This window comes from Acipenser ruthenus, chromosome 14 (genome assembly GCF_902713425.1).
Source record: "Acipenser ruthenus chromosome 14, fAciRut3.2 maternal haplotype, whole genome shotgun sequence".
NCBI classification, from domain to species: domain Eukaryota; kingdom Metazoa; phylum Chordata; class Actinopteri; order Acipenseriformes; family Acipenseridae; genus Acipenser; species Acipenser ruthenus.
Window position 1 is genome coordinate 7,973,982 of NC_081202.1, and position 14,608 is coordinate 7,988,589.

Sequence of the window (14,608 nt, forward strand, 5' to 3'; positions counted from 1 at the left end):
TAAAAAAAAATTCAGGTAACGTCCAAAGCATGTGGGGAAGAATGCAGGGTATTAAAACGTCACTGTGACATCATTGCCTGAATTCCCTTTTCAACACAAAGAAGCAGCCGGTTTGCAGTCTTAACTGACAGCATAAAAGAAACAGACCCAAACCCCTAAAACCACCCCCTAGCTACGCCAATGCTGAATTGAACCTTTGGAAAATTGGAGTTCTCAGCCAAGATCCACAGTGCCAAAAAAAGCGGATGGCTGATGGCACACGTTTCGGAGGACACAAGTGCTCGTATTCGTCTCTCCCGAGTTAGTACGGGGGTTGCAGCGGTGAGCCGGGTTGAATAATTGGGCATTCCAAATTGGGAGAAAATCGGGGGTAAAATAACTGATTCCAAATTTATAAAAATATATAATAATAATAATTTAAGTGTGACATACAATACAGTACATTCATACAAACTGACTGACCAACAACTCCTTAGTTCTTCAAATTTGGGAACTAGACAATGGTTGCAACTTACTTCATAATTGTATTAATAGTATCCTGTATAAACCAGATGAACTACAATACCTGCATACATAACAATGAGTTTCTTTTTCTGGCGTATCATGATACTTGTATGACAGTAGGTACCATACAGATATAGTTCTGTTGTACAGGTGCAATGTGGAAACCAATAGTAGGTACCGTTATACTGGTATGGGGTCCTAGTTCTGCTTCAATTCTGGATAAACAGAGAACTGTATTCTACAGTGCAGTCAATCTACTTAGCATGACCACTAAATGCACCTCAAATTAAAAGTGAAGAAACTACAAAAAGGATTAAAGCCACTTAAAATAATATCCCGCTACATAGAAGATGAAGCTAAGATGCACAGAATTCATAAATGGGGGGGGGGATGACTAAACTAGGAACACTGAAGGATAAATGTCATCATGAGCCTTCTAAGAGCTAAGCAAGCGGGAAGCTGAAAAATGAATCACAGACTTTGAAACCCTCGACTGAAGGCTGATCAAGGCTCCAGTGGCACTGTCCATACAAATGAGTCCCTACATTAATTTTCCAGCATGGCGTACAAGTATGAGGAAATCATTAGGAAAATGCAAGAGCTTGAAATCACTTTTTAAACAACCTCTTGGTTTCAGGAAGAAAATAGTTGCATGCGCTGATGAAAGCACTTTAGCAAAGCATAGTCACACTTTGAAACAGGTTATTCTGTATAATTCACTGGGTAATGAAGAAAACATTATTAAATAGAATCATTCTGGTACTTTCCATTGGGAATTACATCTAGACGAACCAAAAAGTCACAGCAAAAGAATCCCAGTAATAAGAAGTTCTCACTTTTTTTTGTTTGTTTTACTTTTATCCACATTTATTCTAGAACCACTGGGGCTTTTACTAAATTACCCATGATACATTTGTTTGTTTAGCTTTTATTTTATTATGAAAATGCTCAACAGATTACAGCACTTTAATCTCTGTGTCTACTGAAGCCCCAGAACGGCTATTCTGTACACACTGAGGTTGTAACAAAGCCCAAGGCAAGACTCGAGACAGTTCTGGTATGTGAACAAACCCACAGAAAATACCCCTATTACATGAGTTTATTATGCTTCCAAAGTACAAAGAAAAAAATAATGTTATTGATACCTTGTGTAATTGCTCCAGTGTGAGACATAAACATGCTGACCATTTTTCAGAGTATAAAATGTTGGCAGTTTGTATAGCATTTCTATTTGTTTGTTGTCTTATTATGGCCTGGTTCACTTTTTTTTAACATGGAATTCAGCCAATGACTTCAGAGTGCCTTCAAAGTTTGATAACATACTTTTTTTTTTTTTTTTTACTTTAGGATCAGTTATCTGGCTAAACCAGAAAACATGCAAATAAAGCACAGCCCCAAACTCTACTGAGAAAAACCATTTCTAAACCCTAATCTATAACAAAGAAAGACAGTGTAAATAATAGAAACACCACAAGAGATGAAATGTCTTCTTTCTTTTTATAAATGTGAGGTATTTTTTCACGAAATTAAGAAATTAGAACAAAAATGCTTTGGACTTTTGGTGTTGCTGTTGAGCGGTTTAGTAATGAGAGGATCAAGATGTAGTGGAAGGGGGTCAGCAAAGGGAATCCTGATAAAATTACAAAACGTACAAACAAACACAGTTTATTTAGTTGGAAGAGCGTCACTAGTTTACATTTCATTTCAGCCACTCCCCTCACTGTCAGGGTATGAGATACAATAAGGTTCCTTGTGCCTTTGTGATGATCCCAAGATATTTTACAAAAGAGAGTTTAAACAGCTGGATAAACTTGTCTGTGAAGTCTCCCTCTCACAGAGTACAGTCAGACAAGGTGCACCCGGTGTAATAATATGACACATCATGCACGTAGATAGAACTGTTAATATAACAGTGTTTTTACCCCAAAGAAACTCTAACCATTAGAAACACCACAGCAAGTACTGCAGTGGTCTTGATATTGTGATATTGTGTACTGGGCAGCAGTGTGGAGTAATGGTTAGGGCTCTGGACTCTGGACCGGAGGGTTGTGGGTTCAATCCCCAGTGGGGGACACTGCTGTTGTACCCTTGAGCAAAGTACTTTACCTAGATTGCTCCAGTAAAAACCCAACTGTATAAATGGGTAACTGTATGTAAAATAATGTGATATCTGTATAATGTGAAATAATGTATAATGTGATATCTTGTAACAATTGTAAGTCGCCCTGGATAAGGGCGTCTGCTAAGAAATAAATAATAATAATAAATAATAATACTGGTTAATACTATGTCCTTGAGCTACCATTGAGCCTTACAGGACCATTGTAAAGCCATTGTTCTGCCACCGCATTACCATCGAAGATAACTGGGTAAGACAAGACAGTTATGTTATAGCTGACGTGGTAAGTCTTTTCAAGTTTTGTGAATACAAATGTGTTTTCATATACAGTATAACTGAAGTACTTCCTATTGAATTCCAAAGAAGCGAACTGTGACTACTCCTTATACTCTGAGCGAATGGCATCCTCATGTTTCAATGTAGGCTCAGGAATCGTTACTGAACCTATTTCCCTTGCAAGAGGGTGGAATTAACATCAACTCACCTCCTCATTCTCGATTTTGAGAGTAGTCAGCCGGGATTGTAACTGCTGGAATCTCAGCATTAGCTCTGCCTGTATGGGTTGCTGGGCACTGACCTGACAAACCTGACAGGAAAACAACAGGCCCCATTAGCCTAATAGAATAACATAATTGAGCAGCAAAAGCAGGAAAGGCAGCAGTAAAACTCGGATTTATGCCCAGAGGTGGTTACATTAACAGTTATTGCTTATCACATATCACATATAAGTTCTTCCTTGCGAATGACATGTGGTTTAAGAACAGTCATGGTAAGTATTGTACATTTATATGGACTCTGAGGTATATCAAGTGAAGCCATGTTAGGAACTAGTTGGTCTTGTGCTGTACTGTACAGGTTGTTTATAAAGTACCTAGGCCTCTGTGTGCTGCTGCCATGGCAACATTGGCTTCTTTAACAAAGAAGAAATTATAGATATTTCAAAAAAATGCTAAAGGATGCTGCTTCCTGGTACCCAATTAGTTTATGTGTAGTAGTTCAAACTTATTCCAATGCAATCAGACCATAAAGCAAAGGTGCCAGTTTATCTATAGCATATATATATATATATATATATATATATATATATATATATATATATATATATATATATACATATATATATATATATATATATATATATATATACATACATATATATATATATATATATATATATATATATATATATATACACACACACTGACCTCATCCCCCATGTGAGACTGGAACTCAAACTTGATGGGTGGGCAGAAAGCAGAGGGGTACATCTCCATGAACCTCTGCCTGTCGCTGCGGGGGTCCAGGTTCTCCACTGCATTCTCAATGATATCCAGGCCCTCATGCCGGGAGGTCTCCAGGTTATATTCAGCAGACAGAAAGGTGCGGAGAGCTCTGTTCAGACTGGCGTGGTATCCCAGATCGCAGCACTAGACATCAGAAAAGTAAATGAAACCCTTCATCTTTGTTGGAAAAAGGCAGCATCCCATCCAAAAACAGCATTTAGACTAAAGTAGAATGCCTTAGCATCTGTTTATTGTATTTTTCCATAGCACAGACTTCTTGCTGCTGTCAAGTTTGGTTACACATACCTCCAAAGCTAGTTTAGTTCATAGATATAAAAGTACATACATGGTAGATCAGCTAAATACTTAAGAATCATCTATAGTAGTGCACAGATGCGCACTGCCAGCAATGCAAAAGGAAACATGATCCTAATAACCTCAACACTACAAAAAGTAAGGTTCTGATCTTGAAACCTGAGCTGAAATCTTTGGTGATATGTTAAATCAAAATGAACCCATTTTAAAACTATGTTTTAAACTTTATTATGGACCAAACACTATATACTGCCTATAAGTACAATAAAAAACAACCCCTTTACAACTATAAACCAATCCTTTTATCACATCAAAGCAAGACTAAAGGAGGCATTTCAGCTGGTACAAACATGCAGCTGTAATTTCAAACATCAAATGCTACCACAGCTAGTACAATTCAAACCTTTAGTTAAGTCTTAAAAATACTGTACGTAATCCATTAGTGGCCATGCTGGGATGTCATATGTTTTCCTTAGTAACACAAACACAGAACATACGTTTCTGTTGTATGTAATACCACAGTCAATCTGCTTAAATGAATAAAGTGAAACATGAGTCACATTTGTACATCTTCATTTTGATCACAGTTGATGCAACAAAACATCAGATTTTGTTTTGGACAGTTCCCAGAGGGAATGACACAATGCAGTTGATTCAATAATCAGTGATTACATAAAAAGTTTTTCATTCTAAGGTCTTGTGACAGGGCAGAGGCCCCGCACACTGGGTAATGTGTGTTTTGTGGCTGCTTTGCACAGCCATAAGGTAATTGTTTCATTGAGCCAGATCACCTGGCACTGATTTAAGTATGTACACCTGCCTATAATTAGACAGGCAGGTATATAAGCAGGTCAGAATGTCTGGGGAGCAGTGTGGAGTAGTGGTTAGGGCTCTGGACTCTTGACCGGAGGGTTGTGGGTTCAAGCCCCAGTGGGGGACACTGCTGTTGTACCCTGGAGCAAGGTACTTTACCTAGATTGCTCCAGTAAAAAACCCAACTGTATAAATGGGTAATTGTATATAAAAATAATGTGATATCTGTATAATGTGAAATCTTGTAACAATTGTAAGTCGCCCTGGATAAGGGTGTCTGCTAAGAAATAAATAAAAAATAAAATATACCTGTGTGGTCAGACCTGAAAAGGTATTGTGTATTTGGTATAAAGTTTAGTTAGTACTCCTGGAAGGAGTTAGGCTTTTGTTTTTGTTTGATTTATTTTGTGTGTACAAATAAATATATAGGCACCGCCCTGTTTTGAATTCATCTGTTGAGAGTTTCTTCAAGTTACACAAGAAGACAGTGTGAAAAGATCCTGAAAGTGGCAGACTTATCCCAGTTTGCCACAGTCTGAATAACCGGTTTGAGATTTCACAAGTGGACAGTTTCTGGATTTCAATGTGGCAGCCTGGAAAGCTGGCCCCATGCAAAGATAAACAATCACTGGAGAATTTATGAGAGGCCTGATACGCTTGATAGGTTACTTGGATAACCACAGAGGTAAAAATGAAAAAAAACATATACTGTACCTGCAGTGATCCAGGAAAGTGCAACACAAATGCATACAGTGGCACCAAAGTATATGATTGTATTTCAAAATGTATTGAGTGTTTTATAGTTACACATGGTGGTTATTCCTACAGAATATGCTTACTAAGTTAAATAAGCATTTCTTAAGATATATGTCAAATGTAAGCATGACCTATGAACAGATAGACAGACAAGCAGACACCTCCATACATCCCCACATTCTGAAACTCACAATAACTAATGCTAAATAGTGACCTTACCAAGTTTCATCTCAATTTAATAAGCAGCTCTCTCTATACTGTGTATGTAAAATTCTGTAAAACTATAGTCATTGATAGATTAAATGATAGCTGTATCTGTCCAGAGATGATGGACAAAGAGAAGGAGATGTAGAAGAAGACACCTGTGAGGTCTTGAAATCTTGCGATTAATTACTGTTTAGTTAGTCCAATAAAAGGTTTCACATCTTCTCTTTGTAAAACTATACAAATGTATGTACTGGCACCTTCGCTATATCACATCCTCATCTCCAAATATTGGTCATATAAAACTTAATGAGTGTTGTAAACCACTTCTCACAGGTTACAGCCCCAGTAAAAGAGGTTTATTTATTCAGCCTGTAAGAAATTATAATGACGTACTGCAAATATCTCCAAGTGAATCCTTTGCCCTTTAGCCATAATAGAATGTCCCAATACTTTAGAATCCCCAGTGAATTCAAGGGGACGGTTGATTTCATCTGCTACTATAACCAGATTAGGTTATTTCCTCTAAAGCCGTTTCTCAGTGCAAGGCGACAAACGGTTTAATCTAAATCTGTTCTTCCCTTTCAGTGCTTTGCATGCAGCCAGGATGCCCACCTGCAGCAATGCATGTTAAGGATCCACTGATGTGCAGGACAGGATTTATATTGTTCTGCTCTAATTACAGGCAGGCTGTGACTGCGCTGTGCACTGAATTAGAGTCAGATTCTAAGGGGCTATTTGAGGTTGTTGCTAACGGTGTGCTGGCTTATATGAATCAGCTCAATTCGGCAGAAGAGAAAGCTGCCTCTCACCAGCCTGTGCAGTAGAAAAAATCTTGGTTGTCTCTTTGAAATTAGGGGCTGGGGCAAACCGGTTCTGGCAATTCTGAAACAATTGCCACCTATAACCCATCATTTGGTCAGTGTGATGAATTTTAAGTCTGGAGTGTTTTTATTTTGTTTTCGTTTTTAATTTGTGGTATCCTCAGTGCAGGCCTATAATAAGGAACTGCTTTTAGAGCACATAAGATTTTAATAACATCCAGAAACAATAAAATGGTGGTGCTAAAAATTATGCAGATAGCTTCAATATACAGTTTTGTGTATTATAGTTAGATTCAATTGTGTAATAAAGTTCCCATCACAAGCGGCATGTTTCTGCATTAAATGTCACTGTGTCTTCAGGAAATTCATGTGTCAACACAGAAAAACGACTAAATTACATTTTTTTCATTTTTTAATGATGTTTTCAATCACTCCGAAAGGTTCTTATTGTAAGCACTCAAATATTGTCTTTATTTTTTGATAAATTACTCATATATTGAGTTTTTATTGAAGTAAGAACTATCAGAATGATTGAAAACATAATAAAAAATAAGAACATAAATAATGGTACATAATTGAAAGCGGCTATGATATAAAACAGCAGATCAAGAAGGGCTGTTATTGAAGGCTTAACAAAAAAATAATGTGAAACAAAGGCTCCCAATTTCTCGCCAGACTGATCTGAGAATGTTGCAGTTGGAATATAAACAGACCTCTGTTACAAGGTGCCTACAATAAAAATAAAATCCAAAAGCATTTAAAATGAATATTAGTGAATTCACTGTACTGCTTCGAAATATATTACTTGATGCCGAACTAATTAATGCTGCTTTAATGCCGTGTGCATGCTTATTTGCATACTTGTAACTAAGCAGATGTTGATTAACAAGTGAAATGTAATGACCTTTGTTAGTGTCTGTGAGGTTTGATTTACATAAACTGTTAGCCATTTGCTTTTAAAATAACGTTGACACTTGAAACCTCAAATTCACCTGCTTTTTTGTGAGAAGCCCTTAAATGCCTTGAATACAGCACAGACAAATTATGAAAACAACAAATGATCTACAGCAAGCCTTTTAAAGAGGAGACAATTATCTATTCAGGGATACCAAGATAATTTGTAAGTATAGGGGTCTGAGTGAGGAAAAATGGGCAATAAAATCCCCCGTCGTTCTGTAAATCATTAGTTGTTTCCATAATTTGTGTCAGTACTGTATGTGCTCAGGACACAGCAGCATGGTTCTCATGAGAGGAAGTGCTGGTACTTTAATGAGCCCGTTTTTAGGATAAGCGTAAAACCTTTTAGGCTGTGTAACAAAAGACAAAAATAGGATTTTGTCTGCATACAGCTATAGAAAAATGATATCAGAAAAAAAACATCAATGATTTAATATCAATGGTGTTAACTATAGGGTTCACTGTTAAATGTTAGTGAGAGAGATTGTTATCTCCATGTACATGGTTTTTCCTTGTTTGGGCCTGATTTTTAAGAAGAAAAAAGTCAATTAAGTGTGGTTTCTGTTCTGTTCTGTTAAAAATCCAACAAAGAGTTTCCACCTGTCATACAAATAAGGGTGGACTGTGGCATGTTTAAGCAACAGAGCTGGAAAAAGTAAAAGTACCTGTTCTTATTTTAAAGCGCACAGAGTATGCACAGATATGCTGCTCTGTTATTGTCTTGGCATTTATACATTACATGTGTGTAAAAGTATAGAGTGGGATAAATAAAAATGAAGCTAACATTCAGGAATTCGAGAGTAATTTCTATGATGCTAAAACAGGGTAAATAGATGCTGTTATTCAGTGGATTTGTCTTTTAAATATAATAACTAGTTATTGCTACACACATTGCTGCACAGTCCTTTGTTTCAGGTACTTACATCAATTAAATCAGAGAGGTCATGAACGTAGTACTTGAAAACAGAAGAGTTTGTCGCTTCCAAAGTTAGAAGGTATTCGTTCCGTGCTTTGATAGACTTCAGCTTGTTTTCAGAGTATTTGGCTTGCCGCTGATAAAAAAAGATACAGAAATTGTAGTTTTACCAGCACAGTCATTCATATTTAGCAGAGAATCAATATCTAAACCTCAAAGTGATCTACCATGCATGCCACACAATGGCTCTGTGTGGAGGGAAACAAGTGTGCTACTGTGTCAGGACAAATGAACAACATGTGTTCCTGCATCTTGTATACGGTACGTTTTAAGTTCCGTTAATAATTAATGCTTTACAGCAGTAAGCTATAAGGCTCTATTATATTGTATTCCACCTGTTTTTCTAGAGTGGCAATCATCTTACCAGTGAACATAAAATAAATATAATGCTTCAATAATGTTAGATGCACTTAAAGAGCAATTTAGTATTGGTATGAATTGTCTTAAGTAATGTATTGTTTTTCTTGTTAAGATTACACTCTGCCTCTAATGTACCTGATGTACTGAGAGTTTCGAAATGATTCTGGAACTTCTGTTCAGAACATACGCTAGGGGTACTTAAAACTTAAAAAAAAAAAACAGAATGTGATTACCGGACCAGAAAATGATACCAAGTGAATCTAGACAACAAGAAGATATTAGTCAATATAACTGATAAAAGCTTACCATGGTAATTTTGAACATGTTTTTCTCGTGGTTATACAATGCATTTGCCATAATTTACCACAGTTTGCCAGTGTTTTTTTTTTTGTTTTTTTTAATTGCTTTACCATAACTCTACAGGCTTTACAATTCTTACTTCTGTTTTACCATGCTTTCATTATGCATACCCATACAAGTATCTCCTTGAATCTATGAAATCCAGAACCCAGTCTGAATGCCGTGAGAAGCCGACACATTGTTAGAACAGCCACTCATGTAAACCTCTACCTTTACCTTTTCCTTCATCTTCTCAATCTTCTTCACAGAGCTGCGTCTCTGGTGCTTGTCCTCCAGACGGATGCTGAAGACGGGATCTCCTGACCTCCCAATCTGCTTCTCCTCCTGCTTCTCAGCCTCCTTCAGCTTGCACTCAGCACTGATGCTCTCCGTGTGATACATGTGATAAGTCTTCATGACCTGCGCACAGTTAAGAAGTGGTGGGAAATGAGGGGCAGGAACAGCTTCAAACACTCAATTACAAATTATAAACTAAAACTCAGTGAAACCATGGCATCTGTTTCCTCTTGTGATCTTGCAGTGGTGTAGTTCATCCTTAACTTTAAATACTCCAATTCTGAGGTATATAACGAAAGTAGTAGATCATGGTAGACTGCTCCCTCTTTATTTCGCTATGTGACTTACACATTAATACTCTGTGAAATATTGAAAACAGTGAATTACTGAAGGGCACTTACAGAATAAAATATAGTGCTTGTACCACTATGCCACCTTATAACTGGTACCTCAGTAGAAAGGGATGCCTTATAAAGGGGAGTCACTATATTATTAGAAGTATTATTATTAAAGGATAGGTAATAATATGTATAACAGTTCTTGACTACATAAATATAGATATAGAATGATCCATTTTTTATTTTTATTTGATTCTAATAAAACCTTGCAATCCAAATGCATGCAAGTCAAGTCCTTGGAGATAAATTGCTAGAAGAGCTACAAGAGATTGATAGCCTCAGAGATGGAATTAATCCGTGTCTCTTGGGAACTCTCCTCCAATTTTTTTCCTGCAAATATCTAATTTCTGTAAACTGATCAGGATGCCTCCTGGAATGCCCCTGGAATGAGTTTCTAGTTCAAACTGGCACAATTGGGGATTAAAGGGCTTCTCGTGCCATTCATTTTAACAATGTCAATTTAAACTTGAAATGTGAGCTAATTGCACAGTACTGTATATCACTGTGTAAATATATAGTGTCTCATTTTGAAAATGCCACAGTCTGAATATATATTTTTGTATGAATTGGTAATTTCTCAATAAAAGATTCAACAAATTACTCTCTCAACTGAAGATATATATCAAACAAAACCTATGACCTTCAAAAGTGCAAGCTGTGACCATTAATTCAATTTAACTACCAATTATTCATGCATTTGCATTTTTTTCATTGTATGTGTAAAGTATGAATCTGCCACATACTACAGAGCTGCCTGACACTTATTGCCCTGCCTGCAATTATGGTGCCAATATGAACTATTGATTGGTCGTATAGCAGCAGCATTGCAAGAGCAAGGTCATAGATTTGGAACTGTCTCCGTATCACACTCAGAGAATATTGTCTCTCAATATTAATATACCAAGCAGGAGAAGAATGAACAGTAAGTCAAGGTCTTCACTTATTACAGCACAGGCGTAATGCTTTACGTTTACATAAGGAAATATATTTGATGCCTTTCAACCCTCTGTATGATGCATTAATGTTATTTATTTGCCTTATATCATATAAATGTAACTGTATATAGGGGATATGCAACACATACAACTATGGCCACTTTATTAGGACCGGTTAAGCAGATTTGTCATCGCCTTAAATTACAGAAAAAAATCAAATTGATCATGTGATGTGCCATGTGATCCCTGTAGCATTATAAAGCTGTGGGAGCAGCACAATTGCAAACACTGTACCGGAAATTGGGAAAGGCATGCAAGTCGAGCAAAGTTTAAGCCATGAAAGTGTGGCTGCGAATAAATTCTCTTCAATGCAATTTACAACTACAGTGATGAACAGGCATTAGCCAGTTTCTAAGTAACACCTCAGCATTTACAGTACCAAATGTAAAAGGGTATTACAGCATGTGAAGCAATATGTCGATCCAAATTTGGATCTTATTTTTTCCTTAAAATTAGTGACACAATATACTGCAGTATAAAATGGCCCTTACTGTATATAGCTCATTGAGAACCTTCATTAAATCCTCTTGTAGTTGGAACGTAATCTCTTTACTCTGTATAAAAAAAGAAGAAAAAAGACAATGTTAAACAACCTTTTACTCCAAAACAGCTTGTGCTATAGACTTGTGCAAGGTGTCATTTTATTGGAAATCGCACGGCAAATGCTAAACGCATTTGAATGAAAACAAAAGGAAGTTACACCTTAATAATGTTGACCTTGGGGTCAACAAAGTCCACCTTGGGGCATTTCACACCCCATGCAGGTGTGTAGTGCCCTTTATGGACTTGAACCTACGTTTTAAATGTTCAGCACTGGCCAGGATGTATTTGCAGATACAGATACAAAGATGAAGATTATCCTGTCGAAGGCCGTCTTGCAGAATGAATACATGCCTTCAGGGGTTACAATCTGGCCATCAATGGGACGCTGCAAGGTCGTTTTTGCAGTTTTTCGCTTGATTGTTTCCCCAATACCTTTGCCATTTGAAGTTACAATGCGAAATTGAACCAGTTTTTGTGTTGGGCAGCACAACCATCACTGAAGTAATGAATTTTGGACGAGTTTGGATTGAAAGAATTCCCAATGGGAAGTTCTCAAATTCTGAACTGAGTGCAAACCTTGATTAACATCTTCCACACTTTACTTCATTACTATGATAGCAGTGCTAGTAACATCTCCATGTCACTAAAAGCAGTTGTTCACATGGAATAAAAGGTGCTGATTTATTCTCCACTAATGATGTGGCCTTGACATTTTCTTGGTCAGTTTTTGAGATTTTTATTTTTGGGGTTTCACCCCAAGGTCAAAGTTCAAAAACTTTGTTGCGGTGTAACTCATAGGTGGACCTATTCCAATTAAACTGGATTACCCTGGTGAGTGCCTGGTCTTTTCATTGCACTCAAAGTGTTTTGCTAACCCACTTATTTAAGTACTAATCTAATTTCAAAGCATTTCAGTGCAACATACTGTATGCAGTTAGAAAATCTCGTAAAATCTATTTGAGCCGATAAGTTAGGTTGTAAAGCTGAGCAGGAATTTACCACATCAAATGTAAATCCTTTTTAATATATTGCACCATGTTGGCAAAAAAAATAAATTAAAAAAAAACAAACACATGCAGCTGTGTTGTCCATGAACTAAAGGAGTTATGACTGATGAAACAATTCAATAAATCTTACTTCTATTTGCTTTTGTGAGTCTCACATGTGCAGTCTTGAAAGAAGCAAAGTGTTATTGCATTTTTTTTTTTAAATATCTGGTACCGTGCTAGGTTGAAGAAAGCTCTAGGTTTGCATGCCTTATGTTATGTACACTGTTATACTCGTGCATTCTAGGTCATTTCACCTCAGGAATATCTTCAGGGTCAAAGCATGTCACTGGCTGCAAAGAATGTCAATAGTATTTCTTTATTCAATCCTGAACTTCAGTAAATATCTGCTAGCTGTAAAATACGCACATAAGGGACATATAACAGTATAATTGGTCCTTTGTGAGATAAAGGGAGATGCCTTTCAGGAAGGCCACATATTGTGGTTGCTCCACTTCATGCAGCTGCTCATGGAGAAACAACATTGGCAAGCTGTCGGAATGCTCCAGAAGGGAGTCAAATGATTTGCTGCAGTACAACTGGGTACTGTATTCACCAATTTATGGATACGATACCAGCAGGCATTAGGTGTTTGAGACAAGTCCCGAATTTGATGTCCGTGTCACAATGCCATTTCTACATCCTGATGAAAAATACCTTGAAATCCCAACTGAGACATGAATGACCCATGTTGCACTTCCTTTCACAAACAGACTCAGGCAAGCTTGCGTTGACTGGTTCAGACACCACCGTCTGGAATGTCATGTTTTCTGCTCCACTTCAGTAATGGTTGTCTCCAAAATCTGCTGCTGTGTTTTATACCCTATTTTTGTGATTAGTATAGTGTCAAGGCTTTATGCAAAATACACATTTCCCAATACTTACCCAATGCAAATTATTATCAAATATATTCAAAAGCAGTTCCAGCAAAGTTTCAGAATTAAAATATAATAGAAGTGTCAGTTTTCATGTATATCCAAAATTGCAGGACTGTCAGGTTTTCATTCATGAGGAACACCATGGATAACTCACTTATATGATTCTCCTATTCAATCATGTGTTACATTCCACTCACATGTCACTGACTGTCCTGCAGTGTAAAACACCAAATCTAAACATGGGCAATAAACAGAATCATTTACACCACCCACTTAAAAAGAACACACCCATCCTCAAGAACATTTTGTTCAACATCTATCATTTATAAAATGACTAAGGCATTCAACAACAGCCTGTTCCTAGTAATTTTTAGACTCCTCTAATCACCATGATAAACCAGCAACAGTACAAAAGAATCATACTGCTGCTTAAAGCAGAATGCAAACAAAAAGCTGTATTTAACATAACCCTTGTGTTTCTGTTATGTTCTGTATACAATATGAAATGCACAAATGAGTGTAAATCTGTGCTAATCACACTTGATAAACGATGAAGTTAAAAGAGCTATGCAGCATATGTGTACAATATTGTATATGCTTCGTATATAAATTAAGTCAATGCACATATTGTGCACGTTACTGAACAGAGGGTGGAGGTATTGCTGGGAAAGCACTGCTAAGTGTAATGCAGTGTTGCATGGCCTGGATCTGCCAGTATGTTATTGATGAAGTTCTTTCTACACCTTAAATGCTGCATTTCTCAGTGATGTTCCAAATCCTTCATCGGTTGATTGAAGGATGCAGATGTTGCTGTTTGTGTCCTACTTAATTTTAAAAGGATACTATACTATACTATAGTATACTATACTATCTACATTTTCGGAAAACATTTAAATTTCACAGTTGAAGAGGGGGCAGAAATCACTGTCGCACACCCCTATGGGGCAAATCATTCTAAAAACCATTATTAAATTGTAGAATACAAAACCCACATAATAAAA

The 14,608-nt window shown here is 36.9% G+C and overlaps 1 protein-coding gene across 3 annotated transcripts in view; it reads right to left on the reverse strand.

Moving 5' to 3' along the window:
* LOC117419774 (SLIT-ROBO Rho GTPase-activating protein 1) overlaps window positions 1-14,608 on the reverse strand; it is a 96,319-nt gene that overhangs the window by 24,619 nt on the left and 57,092 nt on the right. For all 3 annotated transcript variants that reach the window (XR_009307236.1, XM_058985728.1, XM_058985729.1), the window contains exons 4-8: window positions 11,632-11,694; window positions 9,688-9,870; window positions 8,699-8,827; window positions 3,829-4,050; window positions 3,108-3,209 (exon numbers count right to left, since the gene is read on the reverse strand). Coding sequence is in view for 2 of the 3 variants with exons in the window: in XM_058985728.1 (XP_058841711.1) it covers window positions 3,108-3,209; window positions 3,829-4,050; window positions 8,699-8,827; window positions 9,688-9,870; window positions 11,632-11,694 (699 nt within the window). In the remaining variant the exon portion in view is untranslated. The remainder of the gene's footprint in view (window positions 1-3,107; window positions 3,210-3,828; window positions 4,051-8,698; window positions 8,828-9,687; window positions 9,871-11,631; window positions 11,695-14,608) is intronic.